This window comes from Podarcis liolepis (assembly GCF_965112155.1).
Source record: "Podarcis liolepis genome assembly, chromosome: 8".
Lineage (NCBI taxonomy): Eukaryota > Metazoa > Chordata > Lepidosauria > Squamata > Lacertidae > Podarcis > Podarcis liolepis.
The window spans coordinates 52,621,671-52,647,775 of NC_139560.1; the positions used below are offsets into that span (position 1 = coordinate 52,621,671).

The following is a 26,105-nucleotide window of genomic DNA, read 5'->3' on the forward strand; positions in this document are numbered from 1 at the left end:
TGTGGAATACCGGTATTAAATTTACGGCATGTAGTGCTCTAAAGGAAAATCTGATGAAAATGGTCTATAGGTGGTACATGACCCCAGTTAAGCTAGCAAAAATTTACCATTTGCCTGATAACAAATGTTGGAAATGTAAGGAAACTGAAGGTACCTTTTATCATCTTTGGTGGACATGCCCGAAGATTAAGGCTTTCTGGGAGATGATATATAATGAAATGAAAAAGGTATTTAAATATACCTTCTTAAAGAAACCAGAGGCCTTCCTCTTGGGCATCGTCGGCCAATTGGTGCCAAAAAAGGATAGAACTTTTTTCATGTATGCAATAACAGCAGCAAGAATATTGATCGCAAAGTATTGGAAGACACAAGATTTACCCACCTTGGAAGAATGGCAGATGAAAGTGATTGACTACATGACATTGGCGGAAATGACGAGCAGAATTCGTGACCAGGGAAAGGAGACTGCGGAAGAAGACTGGAAGAAATTTAAGACTTATCTTAAGGACTATTATAAACTTGATGAAGCTTAGAATGTCGAGATTTTATGGAGAGAAAGGGTTGCAGTAATACAAGATTAGATTATGAAATGACTATGATGAATTAGGACAGGAAAAAACATTTATAAGTTGCTATAAGATTTGGACATGAGGATGCAGAAAGGGGAGGTATGGGGGAGTCTGAGGAAAAGAAGTTTATGAAAGAACATTAAGAAATTATATTTGTTTGTTTGTCTGTTTTGTGTATGTTTGTTTGTTTGTTATAAAAACTTATGTAAAACCAATAAAAATCTTATAAAAAAAAAAAAAGAGAAAACATGAAAATTTCAGCTTTTCCATTTCTTATCATTCTAATCTTAAATTCAGTTTTTCATTTTCACATGAGTTCCTATCATCATTATTTTAAAAACCCTCATGAAAATCTTGGTGCAATTTTTTGTATGCAATTTTGCCCAACAGATACATTTTTTCAAAGCAAATTTATGTAGCATTTCTACCAATATATGCATTAAATGGACAGCTTATGCTAGTACGTTGGGGGTACTTTCCCCTCCAATTTTACATATACACCAATGTGGTTTGAGCTAGTTGCAACTGACCAGAAAAGAGATCTTGGGAGTCATGGTGGATGGCTCGCTGAAAACCTTGAGCGACTGAGCAACAACCATGAAAAAGGAGAATTCCTTACTAGGGGTTATTAGATATAAAATTAAATTCCCAATATTATAGTACCTTTACACAAACATACGTTATTACTATACTTGGAATACTGTGTGCATTTCTGGTTGTTGCCTCTCAAAAAGGGCATTGAAGAAGTGTAAAATGATTAAGGGGCTGAAGAAACTCCCCTATGAAGACGACATGTATTTGGGGTTCTTTTATTTAGGAAAAATTCAAGTAAGGGGAAGGAAACACAGTACAAAGTTGTATAAAAGTATGCCATAGTGTGGAGAAAGTGGATAAAGAGCTTGCCACATATACTAGAACCTGGATCATTCCATAATGCTAAATCCCGTACACACACATACAAAATTCTTCACATGGCTAAAATATGGAATTCATTATCACAATATGGTTCCCAGCTTAGAGGGCTTTTAAAGAGCAATAGACAAATTCATGGAAGATAAGGCTATTACAATGGCTACCAGTCATGATGGCTAATTACCTTTAACAACAGCAGTTGCAGCTGGGGAACAACAGTGGGAGAAGGCTGCGGCCAATGTCATCTCGTGGGTTTCAAAAGTCATGTGGGAAAAAGAATGCTGGTCTGATCCCAGTTTCTTATATATCTCCTCTATTATATACTGTTATATATGTCAAACTATGTGCAAATAGAGCACCAAGGAGTGAAAAGCAGTACTTTTAAATGTTTTATTATTGTAAAAAAAACAAAAACCCACACATTTACAGCTGATAAATTCAACAAGGTAAAATAAAATTGGAGCGCTTCCATTCAAGTTAAAATAGACACCTGACTGTGTGGAGCTCTTTACATGATCAAAAAAAATAGTCATTTTGTTTTATACCACAAGTTATTCATTCCCAACATAAAAGGGGAATGCTCAGTTAAATCTACTTTAACTGCAATGTTATGAAGCTGAAATGAAATGGCAGTACACTTGAGTTCAGTAAACGCCAGGGAGTTTGACATTCCATATGCTGGATGGCAAACATATACCTATTTTAACTGCCACTGTCCAAACCACTCTAACTCTGCTTAACATCCTATAAATTGGTATAAATGCTAGGATTTTGTTGTTGTTGAAAGCATGCTCTCAAGATTCAGCACTAGAAAAACTACTATATAGCATGTAGCTGTTATTTGTATCTAAAAGAAAGCTATAAGAACACAAAATTAATAAGTCGTGTGAAATAGTAGATGAATTCAGATTTCTTGTGCTGACATTCACTACTTCTGTAAACAACATATAACACCAACAAAATAGAAATGCTACCCTGGTGCAGTCTAAAAACTCTTCTGTCCATCCTAAAAATCCAGCTCATTTTATGCTTTTGACGCTTAAAACATAGGGGAGTTTTGCAGCATTGGACAAAACCTCAATTATGTGAAAAACCAACAGCGCATGACATGACAAGAGTTGAACCTTGCCTCAAACAAAATGCCATTTATAACTTCTATCAGTGTTCAGAACAAACACAACCTGGTTTAAATTTAAACAAAAGCCAGAACAAAGTTTCTTTATAAAGCCAACTGTCACAGCTAGAATATTTATGATAAGTATAAATTAAATCTCAGCAATTTATTCTTTGGGCAAAGAACAACTGTCAGTGAAAGTGCTAAACACTTTTCCATTTCTCATTTCTTCCTATTTTGAAAAGCAATTTTTTTTATCAAGGAAAACCCTACTTTTAAAACCCATGCATTTTCAAAACAGCTGTGTTATTATCAGCTTAATTTCCTTCTAAATAACAAAACTATGTAAATCGAATTAGTTTGCTTAGAATGTTTTAGAAAGTTGATTGGCTTTAAAGTACTACAGGGTTTCCCTATCTTCAGGAGGACAAAAAATTCTTATCTTCTAGTCTTAATTCCTTAAAACTTTTTTTATCCAAGCTTAAAATTTCTTTTTTGAGAATGTACATATGTAGCCATACATATTACACCAAACTGCTTTACCAAGACTCACAAGCTGGGAAGCTTTTATTTTTCAGTTTTCCAACTGTATGTGACACAGCCGTAGTTCTGAAAATGAGCAGCATAGGTTTGGTTGCTATGGTAATCACCATGGTATCAATACTCCAAACACCATCTTATAGCTTATCCCTTGAGATCTTAACTCTGGAGAGAGCTTAGTTGCTTTCAATGTCAAGGGACAGTATTAGAGATGACTTATGTGATTTAACAGTTAATGAAAATGTATTGCACCGACAAATACCCCCCTTTTCTAGAAGTGTTAACAGTCCTTCAGATAATTAAATTGCTCTGTCCAATCAACATGTAGTTGAGATGTCAAATGCAGGTATCACTGATAACAAGCCAATAAAATATTTGTTTATGTGTTTTTCACTTGCAGAAGTCACAGTTGTTGCAAGATTTAACCCACCTTTAAAAATATTTTGGCATATTGAAGAAACACTTGTCATTAATCATGCAGCAGACACACAGAAAAAAATATTCCACTAATTTTGTCATGAGCAAATGAAACCTTCAGTTTTGTCAAGATTAGGGGAAATTTCATCTAAAAGCAAGGTTTTTTCCTTTTAAGTTAAATACAGAAGTGATTTTTTAATAATGAACCATATTGGACCAATATAATGCAATAGCAAATGGACCCAGTAAGCAAATACTACTTTGAAGAATATTAAAATTGCAAAAAAACAACTAAAGAGAGACTGCAATACCTGTGTTTAGCACTGCCATGAGACTTTTGTAACAGATTATCTAAAATTTACATCTTTTTATTAAAAAAATGAAATAAAATGAAGTATGTATTGCTTTTCAAAGCAATACTGACTATTTTTAAAAGCATTAATGTAATGTCCCAAAGGTATGTTTCCCCATTTACAAATTTCACTCTAGGCTGAGAACATTCCTGCAGTCCTTTTTAAATGTTTTATTTACTTTGGCCACATAGTTAAAATAATTGTTAACCAGTTCTCAGTAGCTAGAAAAGAAAGAAGAAAATCAGTAGCTAGAAAAGAAAGAACTTCAGTGTGCATCACTGAAAAATAGCTCATATATACATCCCTTAATTTGATTTCTTTTCAGCAGGATAAAGATAGTAAAGGACTCTGAAACCCAGACTTCCACTTATTCTTCTTCATGGCCAAGCAATTGGAACACATGCATGTAAAACAAAAAGTTCATCATCTCTGAAGGTCACAGGTAAATAGATGAATTCAATAAATAAGTCTATATTTTGAAATTCTACTTTTTTTTAATTAAGCAATTTAGTCTTTTTTCTTTTCAAATATAGTTTTCTGTTCTTGCTCGCCACCTGGAAATTCTAGACGGTTCTCACTGTTTTCTTCCTCTTGTTCTTCTTCAGTGCCTTCATCAGTCAGTTCCCGCCCTGTACTTTCCTTCTTAGATGCTTCCGCTTCATCTGATCTTCCATCAGAGTCAGCCATACAAATTCCGTAACACATGATGCTGATGACACCCAGTGGTAGACCAAAGAGAAAGCAGCCCAGAAGGGGGGAACTCTTGAAAACAGACTGTTGAGAAATGGTTAGCTGTTAGTGACAATTCAACAACATCTGACAAATATATCAATGCATAAGCTTTCACAGAATACGGTCCATCAGATATATGGAGTGTTTTCCTGAGCTGTAGGTATATCTACACATGGTTTTGGGGAAGGGGGTTTGTAAAGAGTAAGTCAGAGGGAAATAAAATGCAGAAAAACACAGTGGGAATTACGTACTTAGCAGTTCCTGGAAACATCAGGCAAGTGGAGATCGCTCACCTAAAGACTTTATTTTAAAGGGAGTTTATGAACCGATGAAGTTGGCGGTTGTGAAAATCTCGAAGGTCGGCATTCAGTATATCAAGTGGATAAGAAGCAGCAAATGTTACTAAAGCTAGAGTGCTAAAACACTTACCTGGGGCTAAGTCCCATTGAACTCAATGGGACTTAAGCTTTTGCACAGACGTGGATAGGAGCGTGCATTTAGTAGGACTTGTCTTTCATTTAAAAGCTTCTGATATTTACAGTGTGTTAAGCTGATGTACTCTCCCCGCAAACATCTTTGATTCATCAAGTTAAGACCAAATTAACTCCATTATAATTAAAAAATTGTCCAGTAGCACCTTAGAGACCAACTAAGATTGTTCTGGGTATAAGCTTTCGTGTGCATGCACACTTCGTCAGACCAACACAGCTACCTACCTGAAGCCATTATAATTGTTATTCTATTTTAGGGCAATTCCACAAACTAAGTTTTGTGTACATCTATGCAGTCTTTGCCCCCAAAACAGATTTTATGTCTTTATGGAAATATGTGCACAGACCTATATGTAACTTATTGTTCTTGTGTTGGCTGTTTGTGTTTCTGGCAGGCCAACAACAACATTCAGGTTTCCAGATGTGCTGTGAGTACAGAGAGGAGGTAGCTGAACCAGTTGACAAGTGAGTTTTAAGGGTTCTTGAAGCATCTGCTAAAGATCTGAACAAATGCTGCTTCTTTTAGCAGTAGTTGTCACATGGATTACCAGTAGTACATATTGTATATCTCTACAAGTTGGATCCTCCTAACCGAGGGTCCATGTTGCGCGCAGCTCTGGGACTCCCTGCAACCGCCAGTGGTGCCACGATCTTGCCACTGGCTTTTAGCCAATCAGCATGGTGGCCTGATTGGGAGTAGAGTATTTAAACAGAAGCACGTCGTGGGGACCTCCTCTTGCTTTGCGCTGCCGAACACTCACCACCCCTTGTTAGGTCGGGGTCAGACCTTGCTTTGGACTCCTGTTTTGGAACAGGGGCCGGGTAGGAATTTTTTCCAATGTGGCAGATTGGCAGCAGCTGCTGTGTTTTTGCCTACCTCTTAGAATCGTCACAACTTTGTAAGGTTTGGTGGTTAGGCATTGGTTTAGGGGAATGTGGGGAGGGGAGGTGTGGCCATCACCTGCCCCTCCATTTGATAGGGTATTCTGTTAAAGGAATCCGGGGGCTTGGATCTCGGCCGAAGCCTGGGGAGGAGCTAGGGCCATGCCAGGACCCCCGGGAACCCCAGAGGTGAGCACCAGTCAATAGCCATTGTTGGAGCTCCCTCTGCTGGTAGTTTACGCTTTGCAGGCTACCTGCTGGGTGGCAGGAGCCAGTTATAGTCATTAGATACCAATGCCTAAGCCAATACCAGTCACACTTGTGTACTCAATAAAGTTGTAGCCTAAATTTGCCCATTAACCTTTAAACTAAATTCTGTCTCCTTTGTGTCTTTATTTCCATGGGGGTGGGTTTCGGGGCTTGACACGCAATGCCTGCAGCTGCTGGGAATAGCTATCACTGTCTTGGAAACTCATGGCAGCAGTCAACACAAGGATTATTGCTTGACTCCATGGGGAGCACTTTAAAGAGGGAAGCTGATTTTCAAAGGGTTTCTGTGATCCATCTCTCCGTCTAAGCTAGGGTTGGCGTATTCAAAAAGTGAAAATCCAGACAGAAAAGTTATTGACCTTTTTTTCAGCCAAAGTTCATGAGCTTTTTAAAGTTTTGCCAGAAATCTAAAAATAAATGTTTTAAAAGGGAAGTTTCTGAGCTATTTTTAAGGGAAATTGCCAAAAGCAACACTGCTGATATGGGTTGCCAAATGTCTGGATTCCTGATGCCAAGATGTGTGTTTCAAAAGGCAGATATATTGTAACAAACTTCTTTAAAATACAGAACCCAGCACCCAAAATCATGTGATCAAATTAGATATTGATGTTAGGATGGGTAACTTGAGGACCTTAATATGCTGGATGTTTGGCAGGTACTGTCCCTATTTTATATCTGATATACGTTTAGACGTTATCTAACAGAGATGGGACATTACTTACTCCTACAGTAGACTTGGCATCATAAATTATTCTCTTGATCCGTTGAAGAATTCCATCTCCACCGTGTGCCTAAAATTTCAAAGGTAAAAACAGGCATTAGCACTAGTCAATTATATTTCAGCTTGCATCCACCTTTCTTCACCATGAAGTCTGATATGTAATGTTTTTCCATTGAAGGGGAAAATTATTTTCTTGTGACATTCTTGGGGTCCCTTGCAAGGACCTGTCCCCAGGTTGTCTCTAATGTTAGTTCTTTCCAGCGACTCTTGTTTTTCAAGGAACATTGGTACTGCACATTCAAATCAGAAAACAGAAATGAAGTAAGATAGCCAACAAACTGTTAGGTCTTTGAGCAATTCAAGAATTGGTTAAAGAGATTTTGAATAAAAGAGAAAGGCTTACTTCTGCAGTGCCTTCCAGGATCTCATTAATGAACTGAACCATATCTTCAGTACTCTCAATAGTTTTATGAGGTAGGAAATACTGTTGATTGGATGTGTTCAATACAACTATAGTGGGAATTTTCAGATCACTGAAACAGTAAAATCGAACAAGTCAGGAACTAAAAAAAGAAAAAAAGCTATCAGTTATCAGCATTCAATTTATTAATAGAGCACCTAAGAACTATAAAAGCTTCTTGGCAACTTGACTTTGCAACTATCCTATCTATAGTATCTGAACAAGTGATTCAACTCATTTCTTGCAGGAAGACCAAATGAGGTGGTGGTAGTGGAGTATTTGCCACATTCCTAGGACACTAAAAAATCATACAAGGTTCAGCTTTAACCATCTTGCTTCTGACAAAGGTTTCATAGTCCACTTTCCCAATGCTTAACAAAGAGGGGCGACAGCAAATACAGCAAGTGAATCTGGACAAGACTACACTAAAGGTAAAGGTAAAGGTACCCCTAATCATTAGGTCCAGTTGCGGACGACTCTGGAGTTGTGGCGCTCATCTCGCTCTATAGACCGAGGGAGCTGGTGTTAGTCTGCAGACAGCTTCCGGGTCATGTGGCCAGCATGACTAAGCCGCTTCTGGCGAACTAGAGCAGCACACAGAAACGCCATTTACCTTCCCGCTGGAAGGTACCTATTTATCTACTTGCACTTTGACGTGCTTTCGAAGACTATACTAGTAGCCAGCAAGTCATGGTATCTAGAGCAGAATGAAGACAACCTTGATAGACAGAAATCTGATTCCCCTAGACTGCCACTGTAGCTAGCTACTAACTTCTACAACATGCCCAAAAGTACCATTTGCTATAGTCTCCAGCAGCATGTCTTTTGCCAACTATATCTACAGGCTACATTTGGAATAATGTTGTAATTTGTCAAGTGGACCAAGCCAAGGAGAGCTAAGCATGGTTTCTCATTATCTACAGCAGGCATATCCAACTCCCAAGAGACTGCGATCTACTCCCACTATAAAAAAACTGGCAGTGATCTACCCATTGGATTGACCAAAGTTGTTGAGCTTTTTGGGGGAGCCTTCAGCAAAGTTGTTGAGCTTTCGACCGGTTGGACATGCCTGATCTGCAGGAATGACCTCATTTCTACTGGGAAACATAGGTATCAGACAGATGTAATCTTCGAAGCCTTAAGCTTTGGTGTAATTTGAGCCTCTATTCAGGAACAATATTCTGCTGAAACAATGGAACACAACCCGGAGCTGCCCTTCTGAATCCTCTCAAAGAGAGATTTGAGAGCTTTATACGCCTCTTCTAGGCCACAAAAGCTCAGCAACAATAGCTGAAATTCAAAATCCATCAAGCATGTAAAACAAAGTCGTAAGTTCCTAATATGTTTTTCTCCTTAATGGTGTGTAATCATTTCACAGTATATATAAGCCTCAATCAGTGTGTGTGTGTGTGTGTGTATTTCATGTTCAGCTCCCATTTATGCGCCTTTTCTCTCTCCATTTACTATCCCATCCTGCCATCTAGTGGAAAAAGTTATATACAAACTTTAAATATCTAGGTTTTATATATAATGAAAGTGTTCTCTTTAAAAGTAAAATGGTTTTATTGCATATTGAAGGGCCATATCCAAGTGCTATTTATTTTAATCCCAAATGCAAACACACACAAAACAGTACAAATCATAAAATTAGGACAAGTGTGTAACTTTGGCACAGACAATTCATATGATAAATTTCCAGGGTTCACAGTGATTCCATGAAGGGAACATGCTGAATCCATTCTTGTGACGGCAATCACTGGGCAGAGTATCTCATCCTACACTGTGCAAAACCAATGCATGTACTGATCAACTTTCACACATCTACCAAGTTTATATGCTCTCTTTCTACAGATATTTGTAACCTGCTTGCAGCAAACACAAGAATAGAGTTTCAAAATATAAACCTTGCTACACAAATAATATTAACAGCATGAAATCTCAAAAACATACTTACTCCATTAGTAAACTATTCATGTATTCATTACCATCCATATGGCCAAACTGGAAGCTCCTGTGAAGATTCAAAATACAAACTGTTAATTAAACCTAACTTTAAAAAAATGACAGCAAGTTGTATGAATCTATATTTGGAGAACTTGGAGGCAAACTTGGAGGTTCCTCCTTTGGAGGCAGCAGTTTGAATCGAAACTGCTTCTGCCAAACAGATTTGCTGCAACTGCTGATCAGCAGTTATAGCAAGCTCCTTTGAATCCCTGCTCCCAGAGCCAATCAGCTGACCAGCAGGGAAAGTGTGTCTTTAAAGGAAGTTACTGTTACCACACTGATCAGTGGTAACAGCTACTTCACCTGAACTCTATCAGGTGTTAAATCACCTTTTGTTATTAGGGCGGTCTCATCAACCCATGGGGAGTGGGGGAATGAGGGATCCCGATTTAAGGGATGTGTGACTTAGCATGAAACCCATAACAAAAAGTTCTTTTGTATTAACACTCCTAACACGCTTATTACTTTTCAAAGTTCTAGCGATACTCTCCTCTTAATATAGATCACACCAATTAATCACATTTTATGCTTTCCTGCATTTTTATTTCCACTATATTTTCTTGGCTAAGTGGAAAGTGTGGACAATAAACAAACAGTTCTAAAGCAGTATCTAATCCATTCATTTTAGTTACAAACCACCCTTTAGTACAACTCTTCCAAAGCAGTGTACAAGAGGTCAGGTGCTCTACTTCTATGAATTATCCACTGCTAGAATCTTGTGTATGGTAGTTACTTCAAATTGTAAGAAATGGACTAATTTCAGCAACTGTATTTGTGAGGAGGATAACACAGGGTCATATCCAGTGCTGAAGCTCTGCTCACACAACACACTTTCTTCCTCCTCACCTATGTGTGCAGATTTTGTTGATACACAGGGGGAAGAGAGGAAATGGAAGTCTCGATGTGCAAGCAGAACTCTGCTAACAGAGCACTGGATGCAACCCATAGCTAGGCAAAAGCAAGGGACTGTGTACATCTTTTGTTTAAACAGTTGGATCTTATACCCTTGTGAATTATTGGATCCTAAGAACCTGGACAGGCCAAACAACATTACCAGTAGTGGCCAGGAATGTGAGAGGGGCACTCCAGTGCCTACTAGCACAACCCCTTGCCCCTCCCCACAACTAACAAGAACAGAATTAAAAATTAAGAACCGAATATAGAGTTCCCAAAAATAGAATAATTCTGCACATTTCCTTTTTCTTGGTAAAGAATTTAACTGTCCCAGCAGAAAATGTAAATGTTGAATGCACTGTCTTAGATAAAAAGGTGGTAGTTGTTTAGATTGCTTCTGAATTCCCCTAAACCACTCTAACACTTCATCATTTTTGCACAAGTAATTTACAACCTCCAGAAGAGCTGCCCTTAGCTGAACAAAACCCATGGGTAGCAACATTGTTGTACAGCTTTGCTATCTCCTGTACCTTGGTCCCTTTGGACCAGGAAACTATTCTCAGAAAAGTAGTGCCAGGATAAACATCTAGCTACAGCCATTTAGGATCTGGCTGTCTGGCCATTTAGGATCTGGCTGTCTGTTCATATATCTGAAAGCTTAAAAAAGGCAAAAGTATCTTGCTCTGCATGAGCTAATATTTGTATTTTCAAGTGGCTAATAATTGCAGCTTAAATTGATGTCAATATAGTAAACCAATCTGCACACATATTAGAGATCTAATAAAACAAAAGAGCTTTTCCATCTCAGTATTACTTATTTCTCATTACAGTTATTTGTGAATGTATACTTTTTCAATTAAGAACCTAGTTTCTATTCTATCTTGACATCAGAAGGTGCTCCGCCAGACAGCAAATATGTGACATACATGTGTTAGGGTATTTTAAAAGTCTTTTTAAAAAGAAAATGCAGCACACACACTTTTTCAAAACGTATACAATCCCTAAAGCTTAGTTTCTTCTACTTTTCTCCTAAATGTGGACAATTTGTGTATATAGTCTTAAGATTACCTAGCTATTATGAATGGATTTCTTGTTAACTGTCACACTCAAAACTACTTGAATTTGCGGTATTTATTCAACCCACTTAACACACGATTAGGAACAATTAACAAGTGATTAAATATATGCATGTACCTATGAAAGTGGTCTCTATAATTTTTTGCAACATCCTGCATAATAGACTTCAACCTGTAAAAAGAAACATTTCACAGTATTTCCACAAATATAAACAGAATCTGTTCAGCAATGGTATTGTACAGCATTGCTGTACATTCAGCAATGAAACACAATGAGCCATGGAGATAAGAAGGGAGTACCTAAGCATAAAACCTGTTTATGAAGGCCAAGGGACGGTTTGGCCATTACATCTAGACTGCTCCGTGGCTCCTGACTTGCAAGAAATCCAGATTCTACTCAGTTTTGTGCCACTACATACTATATGAGTACAGTTGTACCTTGGTTGTTGAATGCCTTGGTACTCATCAGTTTTGGCTTCCAAACACCACAAACCTGGAAGTATTCCGGTTTGCGAACGTTCTTTGGAAGCCGAACATCCAACGCAGCTTCCGCAGCTCCCGATTGACTGCAGGAAGCTCCTGCAGCCAATCGGAAGCCATGCCTTGGTTTTCAAACATTTTTGGAAGTTGAATGGACTTCCGGAACGGATTCCGTTTGACAACCAAGGTATGACTGTATTTGTCTGTGCCCTTCAATACAGAAGCTTCCTATGTATGACATACAGCTCAATCTTATCTGATTAAAAGGGTAATAAAAAGGGCAGCTGAATGAATGGACAACAATAGCAAGTGAAATGATGTCAGCTAGAGACTGAAGCGATAATGGATGGAGCAGTGGAGATGCATCTTGGACATAGCTTGTAATGGGATAGGAAACCAGGTTTTTTAAAAAATGAGATTGTATTAAATTAATTTGGTTTAATTTGTAATAATTTGGAAAATCAATTAAAAAATTGGCAAAAAAAGAAAAAGAAAAGGGAAACCTGATCCCATGAATGGTGACTTCACCGGGACTTAATTCCTAGTAACTGTACATAGGACCATGCCCTTTTCCCTTTATTAATAATATCTGAATAAAGCTATGGCTTGTTTTTGATGTGCAGCTTCCTTTTCTATTAGTTTTTAAACAACGTAGTCCAACAACAGACAAGTTAGGGATTGGAGCAGGGTTCATGCAGTATGATGTTCAAGAGGTGTCATTTTCTAAATGGTTTGTTATGTTTTATCACGTATACACACCAACATACCTAATATGTTCAACAGAAGTGTTTTTATCATCAATAATTGCAATAGCCACAAGTTTTCCTAAAAAGCAAAAGACATAGAACTAAATTTAGGATATGTCTACAGAAAGATGCTTCTTATTTAAGTAACCTCCCATCCCCAAAGAAAACAGAACAGCTATTTTGTAACCATATATATATATATATATATATGCATTGCCATATGCTCCAGAAATGCGAAATGCTACTGAAAATAAAGCACTACTCATCCCCAACCACAAAGCACTTTCTCAAATGGAAAGGTCTTATAGATACACAAGCTACAACATACCTTGATGGAAGGCATGGAGCAGAATAGAGAATTTAAGCTGGAAAGTCCATCACTACTATTAAACTTTCTTCTGAAGTTATTCTGTGTGTGTCCTACACAATGCCTATCACCTATAATAATTCATTGTTCATGTAGGTTACTGTTACAGGAGAACTGTCCCATTTCAAAATATGTGGGGGATTACAAGACTGAAATTTGCTGCCCACAAAAAGATATCATGTCTGGGAGAGGAGTTCTAGCCTAGATTTAGCTTTCCATGGGAAGGGAGTTTTGAAGAGTGCTGATTACTAGCATTAGAAGTGGTGTGAATGTTTGGCATCATTCAAGCAGGATCTGAAGAAGGGACATGAATCAGTGGAAAATCCATAATCCATAAAATCCTTTGATGTTTCCCAGGCATAATACAACATAAAGCAGCTTTTAAAAATTGCAGCTGACTTTACATACAAAAGTGTTAGCGTAGCGTACAATTAAGTACTGAAGGAAGGTCATCTTACCTGTGTCTCCAAGTTCATACAGAGTAAATCCATCAACATTAAGATACCCCTGAAATCTCTCCTTGCTTATCCAGGATGACAAATCACCATCTTCATATTCTTTAAAAAGAAAAAGAAAAAAACAGTGAAAGAAAAAATAAAATGCTCATGCCTTCTTCTAACACTATCATATATACCAGGCATGTCCAACTCCCAAGAGACTGTGATCTTCTCCCAGTATAAAAAACTGGCAGTAATCTACCTATTGCCATTGGAGGGAGGAGGAGCATGGGAGTGGGGATGGGGGGTGGATTGCCCAGAGTTGTTGAGCTTCTTTTAGGAGGGAAGTGCCCAGAGTTGTTGAGCTTTTCGGGAGGAGGATTGCACAGACTGTGATCTACTGGTTGGACATACTAAGAGCATATTGTTTCTCCAAGTGTCAGTCTACTGTTTGGATTCAAAATTGCTCAGAGTGGAACTCAAAAATGGATTATTCTGTAGACGAAAGGCAATTTTAGCCAACTGTCCCACTCAATGGCTGCCCCCCTTATAATCTGCTGCAGAGGATTAAGGTACTCTTCAGGGCAGGTGGTGCAGCTAAGTGACAACTACCCAAATAGCCTTCTCCCTCTTCTGTCACTGTGAGTTTCAGTAAGCAGAGATGCAGCCTCTACTGGATCTGACTCATTTCCATAAACGGAAGGAGCCCTTCCATTCATGGAAGAGTAGGTCTGAATCCAAACCCACATGTAACCAAAGTGGCAACATCCAGCAAGAAGAAAGAAGTGTCAGCAGACTTTGGGGAACTTCAAATTTTGTAGAACTACCAGACCAACAACAACTTCAGGTAAAAATATTAATGGGAAGGAACCCCAGAACTGCTATAGAATCCCAAGTCAACTGGAAAAGAAAACCTGGGGAGGGAATTAAAATATACACCAGGCCTAACAAAGCACCGTGTGCACAACTGAAACTTACAGAGTGCCTGTTTATAATTAATAAATACGAGGAACAACCTACTTTGAAGCACATGACACAGATGCAAGTCACAGTTTGAGCCAGCATGGCACTGCTTTTACATCTCTAAATTATCAAAGACTGTGCACAATCAACACTCATTTTGATATTTTTGAGACGTATGTAACAGCATCTAGACTGAGACGTATTAGGGCTAGAATCCTTAAAATGCAGGGGGAGGAATCCAATACATGTTACTGACATATTACTCTTGATCTATAACTTACCATCATACACAAAATAAGTTCCATCTTTGAAAACTATAACAGCTGGCATCTCAGGGAGTGTCACATGCTGAAAGATAAAAAAGATAAAGCAAACACTTTAATGGCACAAAGAAACTTTCAGGTTATATTTATATTTCCCAATTTTTTATTGATTCTACTTTTCAGTTATAGACCATGAAGTGGCTTATAAATATTCATAAAACACAAAGTCACTGAATAAAAACAAACAGTGTGAAGGTGTAAAAAAAAAGAAAAGCACCATGGCGTCTCCTGCCTAAAGATGCCTATATCACCACCCTCTTTAATGTCTCTCTTTCAACAGGTGAAGATTTTAATTTTAAATTAGCATTGGCTTGTCAGGCTGACGTCACATCAAAATATATTACGATGACCTGTAAGTTAAAAAGTTACATCTGTTGGTTTCTTTGACTGGTTTATGGGTTCTATTTGCTTTCTCAGTCTGTTATTTGGGCTCATTATATTTTTCATTTGTATTGCTGTTAGCTGCCTTGGGTGCTATATGCAGAAAGGCAGGATATAAATTGTAAGTCATACATAAAATTAAGAGTAAGCATCACAACCTAATACACTGACCATGCACCTCTGATGCAGATATTCTTCCCAATCTCTTTCCCCCAGTTGGATGACATAAAAGATAGGCAACACCAAAAAATAAACTGTGTGCAGAAATGTTCTATTAAGAAAGGAGGTTGGATATGAGGAAATTTTATTTTTGTACAGTGGTGCCTCTGGTTATGTACTTAATTTGTTCCGGAGGTCCGTTCTTAACCTGAAACTGTTCTTAACCTGAAGCACCACTTTAGCTAATGGGAACGTCTGCCGCCGCCGCGCAATTTCTGTTCTCACCCTGAAGCAAAGTTCTTAACCCGAGGTGCTATTTCTGGGTTAGCGGAGTCTGTAACCTGAAGCGGATGTAACCTGAAGCAGATGTAACCTGAGGACCACTGTACTTTTATAGCTCAAGTTATTCAACAAATCAGAAATTTAGCTTTGATTTTCCAGTTTAGTATCTGTAGCGATTAAAAGGTTTGTGTATTACATAACGAAGCTAGCTGGTGAATAAATGTTAAGATTTTTGTTTGCTATAGCATATATATGCAATGCCTATGTTCAAGTAAGGTGTTCTTGACACTTTTAGAAAAATTCTAGTGTAAAAGCATGGTGTACTTTTCCTATTAAAAATGAGAACCTATTTTTTAAAGGGATTTTGGCCTTAGTTCTTTTATTCTCTAGATAACTTAAAATTCTATTCTCCCTATTTTTTGCAGTTTCAAACCCTGAGGATAGTAAAAAAATTAGCACAAAGTGGGACAAACTGGAAGCCAGCAGAGACAATAGATGATGCCTTGTGTACATTAAAAATAGCCTCATTGCTTTTTGTGCACCAAGCCCTAAAGGTATACTAGTGACTCTCTTTCTCACACACACACACACACACACACACACACACACATACGAAATAATGCAGCTATGCTGCCAAAGAATAAAAATGCAAGGAATTGTCTTTTGAACTTTACCTTGAACCTTACCACCACCACCACCACTGTGGTCATCTTCATGAGAGGATCTAACTCTTATACTACATCTGCCATCCAAAACAATGACAGCACAATGGGGAAAATCACATTTTAAAAAATCTTTGTATAGTATTAAAGTGGGCTGGTAAAGTATTTACATTTCCTCCCCAAATATAACTAGTATAGGGCACATCTTTTAAACTTCTTTTTGCATGAGAATGCAAACTAGGATCAGGGAGATCTAACTATCTTAAGTGCACTACAGCATAGATTTGTGAATGAGCAACACTAACTGTAAAGGAACATTGGGTCTCTCTTTCTCTCTCTATATATATATACATATACACACAGAGAGAGAATGATACAAAATCTTATTGAGAAGACTTAGGACCAGTTTCCACTAACCAGGTGTGCTAGCGAAAGTCACTGCAAAGGCTTTCACTAGAGCAATGAGGCTTTCGCCCCTTCGCTCCTGATCCCACAAATCCACTTGGGTGTGTCAGGAGAACCCACAGAACAGCATGCAGGAGGAGGAGAAGGGAGACTGTTCTGTCTGGCAAGGCATGATGTTAAATTCCAGCCTTACCATTGCAACCTCCAATAATTTAAGTAAACGTTACTATCCTCTACAAATCACTTTCATCACTCATGGTCTCCCATTAAGTGATTGAAGCTGTTCTGTTTCCATTTTCCCTTGTCAAGTAGCAACAAGAACATGACAGAATTATACTCCCAACACCTTGCACACAAAGAAAAATCAGAACCGGAATCAGCCCCATCCCCCTTTTCAAAGACCTCAAGGAAAGACAGACCTAAACAGAACATGTGCAACTAAACTGTGTGCCCAGTAAGAGACTCTTCTTAAATTTAGATGGTGCTGATTCCACAGCCAATGGAGCTGAAATTTAACAGTGCCTTGCCTTATCAGCTATGGCTACTTCACAAAGCCGTAACTGGACATGCTGCATTGTCACACCTAAATGGCTCATTTCTGATTGCGGAGAAAGACTTAAAATGACAACTCTTACTTGCATTCATGTAAAGCATACCAAAACAAAACAAAACATGAAATCACCCCACCACCACCACCTCAAACATTTTTAACGGTAATCTAACAGTGTTTATTTACATACATTCTTGAATAAATTTACCTCAGGTAGTATCTCTTCTGAGGCAGAAAAAAAGTAGGTATAAACAATTAGTTCGGAAGCAACTTCTATGTATTTTTCCTGTGGAAAAACAAATAGACATTTTAAAACAGTTTCTCAATCTTCATAACAAACATAGCAAAACAAAAATACAATGTTTCACTGCTAAATGTTGGTTCCTCATTCACCAAAGCAGGGGCAAGGAACCTTTTTGGGTTGAGAGCTGCATGCTGGTGTTGGGGCCTGAAGTCATAGAGGAACAGCCTTTCCTCTCTCTCACCCATCCTTCCTTCCCAGGAGGCTGCCGGAGAAGGGACAGATCACTCTTAGCATATGGCTACTGATCACTTGCAGAGGAAATGTTTTAATTTCTCATCTCTCCATTTATTCTAGCTTCCTCTTCCTTTCCCCTCATGTTTCTCTTCCTCTCTGCTCCCCACAGCCCCCAACAAAACTAATCTGAAAGCAACATCAAGACCTTAGGCTTCAAGTTCCTGACCCTGGCCTTAAGTACTTGTGACTGTGTCTCAACATAGACATACTATGTCAATGTGTCTTTCTACTGCCAGCTGATCCTCATGATGTCATGCGACAGAGAAGTAGCACTCTTATTTGTCCATTCCCTCCCACACCATTCCTACAATTTGCAGGGTAGGTTATGGTATGAAATCCCAGAGGCACAATCCACAGGCCCATTTTTGTACTTCCAGGAGATTAACAACTCAGTTTCTAGGAATCTTCTTCTTCAAGGGAATAACACTGATTTCTCTCATCATAGCATCATTAAATCCAACTCTACAATTCTATGAATCTAAATATATCTACCTCACTGCACTGAATATATTTATTTATTTATTTATTTATGGTCCCAAAGCTGCAACTTTAAGTACCCTTGCAGATTTGGTAAAATTACTTAGGGTTGAGATGCCAGCTACCAGAACAATCTTAGGAAGCATGCATTAAAATGTAATACTCTTTTGGAATCAGTAAACAAAAATTTAAATGAAGTTTCAAACCTTCAATGGAGATTCTCCACCAATGTAAAGAAAAAATACACGATGCCTCTTTTGCACATGTTCAAACATCTGCTGGCTAGGGAGGGGTCGAATAATAGGCCTGAAGAATAAAATAAAGAAAACAGATAAATGGGAGCAAGAAAAGCAGCTTCCAATTGCTGTCCCTGAGTACCAATGAGAACTCAATACAGGAATGCTGAATCACAACAATTTGTCTTCTCTTGTAAATATTTCAACACTTACACATATTGCTATATGCGGACATTGGGGTGGGGGGTAGGAAATCAACTACAATGTGCTAACCTCATGTACTGGCATTATCCACCAAAAACCTTTATTTTCATTTTTTTAAAGGATGCACTTTCAAGTATCAGATGACAGCACTAAGAAATTATCTAAGTGTTTAGAATCTGAGAACACATGAAAATCATTAGTGAACCTTTGCCTTGACCAAGCCAAATAAAGACACATTTAAAAAAAAAATGGGGGAAGGGAAATCCTGCTAGCATTTCTTTTCATCTAGCATCTAATAATTATTAGGAAATGTTACATCATCCTATCCTAGCTTTCCAGTTCAGCAACTGTGTTCTATAGTTGCATCATTACTGGAGTCAATATAGAAACATTTTAAAGACTTAATTAAGAACTGTAGTGGTAATTTCATCATGTTGTTAGATGTATTTTCTCCCAGTGTTTCCTACTATGATAGCTATGTTTTTCAAGATGTTGTAAGACTTCTAGGAATTGAACACAGGCATTTGTTAAAGAAATAGCTGCTAAAGTCTAAATAGTTCCATGAAGACATCACAATAAGGTGAAATAAGGTGGCTAAATTTTATCTTAACATCTCGTGACAACTATAGGTTACTACAGACTAAGGCATAGAAGAGATGTCTGGGAAAAGTGCTGTTATTAACTGACAGTTAATCAACAACTGTAGCTTAATTTTTCTATCTCACAAATTTTCTGGAACAACAACAAAGATCTCCACCCTCCTTCTGACAGAATAAGAAGGAACTGACCTTGGAATGACAAGCACATATATTAATAACTTATTAAACAAGCGGCTTTGGGTGACAAATCTTTTCATGCAATCATACTGCCTGTCAAGACCAGGATATTCATGGGCTGAGCTATGTGAACAGTTTGTAAGACTGAAATCTAAAGGCTTTGTAAAGAAAACTAAAGGATGGTTTAGAGAGGCATGGGGGTGGTGGAATATGATACCTGCAACAGATTCAAGGGCTCATGTATGCATGCTAGATTAAACACATTACTTGGATGGATTTTAGAAGTCAAGATGTCACTTCATAGAATCATTCTTTCTATATACATATATTTATGTATTATGAAACAGAATTATGAGCTACCTCAGAATACTGTAATCAATTGTCAGTTATGACATTAAGCCACTTTGCTTGTATAGTGCACCATGGGCTAAGTCACCCACATTCTACTGTTGCCACATACTCTCCACTCCACATGCCATACAAAACGGAAGCTATAAATACTCACCCTGCTACTCTGTTTGCAAACTCAACAATATCATCTTTGGTCCTGGGTCCTCTATAGTTGTATGCCAAATCACCCTTTAACCTACGTAAAATAATAGTCAACATCTTGGATGAATATTTCAAGTGCTGCAATACTTTTAGCACATACAGTTAACTGGAAAAAGTTCAATCCAGGGCTCACATTTTATGAACACACAGTAGCAACGTATTTCAATAGCCTTACTGCAGTGGGAGGGCCAGCTAAGTAGCAATGATGTTCCTCACAACATCAGTTAGCTTTTAAGTGAATCAGGAGTGGGGAACAAAGAAGAAACTTAAATAATGGTCCAATACATCAGAATGGAACACTTTGCACAAGAGACACTAATGATACTACAAAGAACTAAAGTTTTAATATACAAGACACAAAATTCTACTTACAGTTTAATTGTTGGATAGCCTCGAACTCCAAATTCAGAGGCAATGCCTGCAAACAAACAGTAGTATAACCAAACATTTAAAAGGGCATTTTTAATTAATACAATTACAATATTCCAAAACGTATTACTGGCATTTCTTGTAGTGGCAAACAAACAGCAGCAGACATTTTTATAACATACAAACTGTTGCATATATAATCCTATTTCTATAGGAACAGGCTGTCAGATGATGTGCATCCTTCCATGAAAGAATAGAGGTCAAGAGGCCATCCCAATTTCCCCACTGAGCTTTGTACCAACACTGAATTTGCTTATCTGTGTTTGGTTAACTTACTGGCTTTCACGTTACTTTCAAAGAGTAAAAATTCTAACACAGATCAGAAGACCTTACTAGAGCACTTACTAGAATAAGAAGTTGCATCCATCTTCCCAACTTTGACTGGTGAACCAGTGCTTCCCATCTCTTTACCAACTTCATTCCACACCGGTTCCAACTTCTTGCAATGGCCACACCATGGTGCATAAAACTGAGAACACGCAAAAAACAACAACAAAAAACACATAGCCAGTGAAGTCTTTGGAGAAACTATTAAACATGTACTTGTATATGAAACCACCCATGGGGATAGATGGAAACTACCACATTTCTCAAATGTGCACAAAATTTGCCTATTTAGCAGTACATTTTGAGTTTGCTCATCATTATACTTCTACAACAAAATGAATTCTTCCAGTACCTGCTTGGATAATAGAATATCAATTCAGTTACAGGGCATTTATTCTGAAAATTAAAAACTATACAAAAATTATACTTATTGAAAAAATAAATAAAAGCGAACAAAAATTTCATGTATCTATGTCTTTAAAATGCTGCATATTAACAGTGCTGTCCAGGTAATACTTCAATGTGCAGTAGTGTAGCATATTGTTCACTACAATTTTTTATATATGACACAACACACACGCAAAGCAAAATTGCATGCGATCAACTTGAAACAAAGCAATTTTTGGATTATCATACCATTACAAAGAGTTTATCTGCCCATCAACATAATTAACATTTGCACTCCAGATTTTTCAACAATGGAATCTTTTTTATTAGGGCCACACAGCAACGAGTACCTACATTAAACCCTCATGTATTATGAGAATCCACTCCTGATAAGTATAATTCATTGTATTGTATTGTATTGTATTGTATTTATAACTTGTTTTTTTCTTCCATAGAGATTAAGATAAGCATGAATGTAGAAGCTTTTTTCAAACAAAGATAAATTTTTTTGAATAGTTTTGTGGTGTGGGGTTTGTTTGTTTTGCTTTTTTGCTGTTATACTCACATCTACAAGCCAAATGTCATCTTTACGGTTCTCTTTAAACCTAAGAAATAAGCGTAACTGATTAAATATGCTTGACAAGTATTATACATTTTATTAAAATAATACAAAAGCAAGAGAAGAGCTTGTTTTTACTACCGAAGACTCCTTTATACCTTGCTGTTAATGGCATATACAGTGGTAAAGGTAAAGGTACCCCTGCCCGTAAGGGCCAGTCGTGACCGACTCTGGGGTTGCGCACCCATCTCGCTTAAGAGGCTGGGGGCCAGCGCTGTCCGGAGACACTTCCGGGTCACGTGGCCAGCGTGACGAAGCTGCTCTGGCGAGCCTGCACCAGCGCAGCACACGGAAACGCCGTTTACCTTCCCGCTATAAAGCGGTACCTATTTATCTACTTGCACTTAAGAGTGCTTTCGAACTGCTAGGTGGGCAGGAGCTGGGACCAAACGACAAGAGCTCACCCCGCCGCGGGGGTTTGAACCACTGACCATACGATCGGCAAGTCCTAGGCGCTGAGGTTTTACCCACAGCGCCACCCGCGTCCCAATATACAGTGGTACCTCTGATTAAGTACTTAATTCGTTTCGAAGGTCTGTTCTTAACCTGAAACTGTTCTTAACCTGAAGCACCACTTTAGCTAATGGGGCCTCCTGCTACTGCCGCGCCGCCGGAGCACGATTTCTGTTCTCATCCTGAAGCAAAGTTCTTAACCTGAAGCACTATTTCTGGGTTAGCGGAGTCTGTAACCTGAAGCGTATGTAACCCGAGGTACCACTGTAAATCATTCCCATCCTTTATGATGATAACCATTATCGTGTGGACTAGCAATACATCACAAATATTGAAGACCACACTAAAAATGTTTTTACCTATGCACTTAAGCAATACAAGAAAATATGCTTATTATTAGTAGTAATAGTAGCAACCACCACCAAAATTAATAGGTCTTAAATAATTTGTAAGAGGCTTAAAAAGCTTAAATGGGTTAATATGTTCCAGGCATATGATACTTCTGAGCATGCGATTAAGGTCAACTAATTATTTGCCAACACAAATTACAGATTAGTTATCTGATATCTATAAAGGTAAACAACCGATACATCACTATTTTGTTGGCATAGTCTATATATACAGTTCACAACATTTACTTTGTCTATTGTGTTACTTTACAGTCCATTTCTTACATTTCTAAAGTGTTTTAATATGTAACAGTGTAGCACGCAATCTGCAAGATATTTACAATATAAATCAAGCTTAAAATTACAAGTGTAAGAACAAGTCAAATGTATTTCAGTTGGTTCTTCATTACTGTAAGAGCAAACAAATACAATGTGATGCAGAAGCAAAAAAAAAAAAAGCTAACCCTGTTCTAGGCTGCATCAATAGAAGTATGGTGTCGAGATCAAGGGAAGTAATAGTACCACTCTATTCTGCCTTAGTCAGACGACACTTTGAATACTGTGTCCAATTCTGGGCACCACAATTTAAGAAGGATGTTGACAAGCTGGAACATGTGCAGAGGAGGGCAACTAAGCTGATCAAGGTCTGGAAGGTAAGCTTTATGAGTGCTTGAAGGAGCTGGGTATGTTTAGCCTGGAAAAGAGGAGACTGAGAGGAGATATGATAGCCATCATCAAATATATGAAGGGATGTCACATGGAGAAGGGACCTGCTCTGGAGAGAAGAACCAATGGCTTCAAGTTGCAAGAAAGGAGATTCTGACTAAATATTTAGAAAAACATTCTGACAATAAGAGCTGTTCAGCAGTGGAACAGACTCCCACGAGAGGTGGTGGACTCTTCTTCCTTGGAGGTTTTTAAACAGAGGTTGGATGGCAATCTGTCATGGATGCTTTAGCTGAGATTCCTGCATTGCGGGGGTTGGACTAGATGATCCTTGGGGTCCCTTTCAACTCTAAGTTTCTGTATTTAAATTACAGACAAACTAGGCAAGATAAGGGCACTAGTATCCTGTGTGCCCACGCCCACACTCACCCCCTTGTAAAAGCAGTTGCAAGCAACAAATACTATAACATGCAGTATTTGTCGTACATGCGGTCAGCAGTTGGGGTGGCAATTTTTAAAGGGAAAATGGGAAAAAGAAAAGCTATAAATCCCATTCCCCTGCTTCACAGTCCTGATCTGAAATGCTTATGTGTTTTGGGCGGTGGGGATGGTGGCTATTGGTTTGTGTTTGTTTTTGTTTGATTATGGTATTTGGTGTTCTCATTTTTTATTTTTATGTTGTGAACTGCCCTGTGATCTTCAGGTGTAGGACAGTTAAATAAATAAATAAATAAATAAATAAATAAATAGTAGTAATAATAATAATAATAGAGGGAGCATGGCTATTTAGGTGCCTGTAACTCAAAACCAGACAGAGAAACAGTTTTGATGAAGCCAGTATCTGAGCCCAGACTGTTCTGCAAGCCTGAAAGTTGGGTCAGCAGCTTAACTAAGTGTCTAAGAGATGAGATATTTCTGATGAGCTTTATTGGCACCAAGCAGCTGGTGGAGGTAAGTTGCTGAAAGGGCAATACCAATCCAATTTGAAATTCACATTGTGTGCACTTTTCTGACAGTTTGTTGCTGTGTCATTGGAGATTGCAACATGCTTCACAGCTGCTAGCAAAGTGATTTTTTTTAAATAGTGGATGTAGGGCTAATCCACTCTAGAGGCAAAGCGAGGAAACAGCATTGGGTGGCAGGATCCACAAGGGCAGTCAGGTGCCAGGAAGCATTGCTTGCATCTGATTTGTGTTTAGTTTTCTCCTCTTAAATGTCAGCAATGTGGATAAAAAATTATGTATGGAATCCCACACTAAACAAGTGAATTTCTGCTTGCACAAAGGGACTTTGCTTCCCTGCTCCTCTCTGTAGCCCACCCCCACTACAACCCCATTTCTTTTTGAATTCATTATAGGTTCTTATTTTTCTTTTGTGTTTCCTACCACAGAGAAGGTCCATGTGTGAATGACAAGGTGATTGACTTTTATGCATTTGGACTCTGCAACATACTCATGTGTAAGAAGAGCATGCTGCATGAAGTGACCTGCCAATGAATACCAGAAAAACATCTACATGTGATATGTCTAAAGCCATCATCTACAATAAAAACACTGCATACTTACGAGTCATCTAAGTCTTCCACGAAAGATGCATCAACTACCAAAATAAATGCAGCAACTACCAAAAAGAGAAAGAATATATTGGTCTCACATATGCATACTAATGTCTGTTCATATCTTATCTAGCCCACCTCCACAATACCCCTACAATTAGCTTCCATCTAAGTCTCACTTCTCTCCAGTTCTAATGGACCCCAAACCATGTTCCACCTGTTTTAATGTTTCAGGATATTTGATGATCACTTGGCCATTGTCCTCTCTCCCTGCTCGCTCACTGTCTCCTTGAGAAGCCAAGAGGAAAAGGCACAAATAGGATGCATATACAGGCAAGAACAACTCTGCTTGCTTGTTCACCCCCCCTCCTTCTCTCCGAGTGGCACAGTACTGCTAATTCTTCCCCCTCTTGCACATCCTCCCTTTCCTCTTTACAGTGAAGAAATAAAGCCAGAGTCCTCAACGCTACGTCCCATCCCCCCTTGACCAAGAAACAAAAGTCAGCAAGCAAGAGGAGGCCTTGCTGGATCAGCTGTTGCCATTCCCAGCCCACCTGCTCTTTATGGGCAGGCCTGCTGGCTCCATCCTCCTTGCCATCCCACCCAGAGAGAGGAAGATTTAAAAAAAAAACAGGCAGGCAGAGGCACAGCTGCTTCTCGCCCTCACCTACAAAAAACAGAGATGGGGAAGAATCTGGAGAGAGTGGCAGCTGCCCATTGTCACCTCCCCCCCCCCCCACTTGCTTCTATGGCCAAGCAGGCAGCAGGTGCCATGTGTCGCCTGCCCCTCTGTGGGTCCCAATGGGTGGGGCGTCGTTTCCTCAGACTCCTCCCTTGGCCAAGAAGAGGCCCAGACCTTTGCCAAAACTGCAGCAGGTGGCCAGCGCGGGGTCCCCCCAAAACGCGCCCTGCCCCCATTTGCGCCTGTGAACGGCCTCGCCTTCCCCTTCACGCAGCAGCAGCAGCCCACCCTCGCAGCCATTTCCCTTCCCAGGCAGGCAGGGGAAGCCTCGGCCCTTAAGCAACCCCTTCCATTCATACCCACCCGCCCCCTGGCCGCCCCCAGAGCAGCTTCCGACCCTCTTCCGCTCCCGCCATATACTTCCCACTCCCTCCTCCGTGGCGACTACCTGCCGCCCACAGGAGTGGGCTCCTCCGCTGCTCTCTCCTCCTCCCTTCTGCCATACTGACAGGAGCTGGTGGACCCAAGCGAAGCGGCGGCCGGAAGGGGAAGCGGAGCCACAACCCCGCCGTCCGGCCCCACGGAGCATGCGCCCGGCGGCTCCGGCTCCAGCGGTTGCCTCCGC

At 39.1% G+C, this 26,105-nt stretch overlaps 1 protein-coding gene across 1 annotated transcript; it reads right to left on the reverse strand.

Annotated features, from left to right (window-relative positions):
* Positions 1–1,362: 1,362 nt before the first annotated feature.
* On the reverse strand, positions 1,363–26,105 carry TMX3 (thioredoxin related transmembrane protein 3). Its single transcript, XM_083518760.1, has 16 exons — positions 25,929–26,105; positions 24,809–24,863; positions 21,682–21,721; positions 20,748–20,871; positions 20,346–20,391; positions 19,927–20,007; positions 18,412–18,511; positions 17,399–17,476; positions 14,710–14,776; positions 13,487–13,585; positions 12,683–12,740; positions 11,554–11,607; positions 9,416–9,472; positions 7,405–7,534; positions 7,003–7,071; positions 1,363–4,679 (listed from the first exon to the last, which is right to left on the reverse strand). Exons 1-16 carry the CDS (start codon positions 25,981–25,983, stop codon positions 4,413–4,415), a joined length of 1,380 nt encoding a protein of 459 aa, XP_083374886.1. The 5' UTR covers positions 25,984–26,105; the 3' UTR covers positions 1,363–4,412.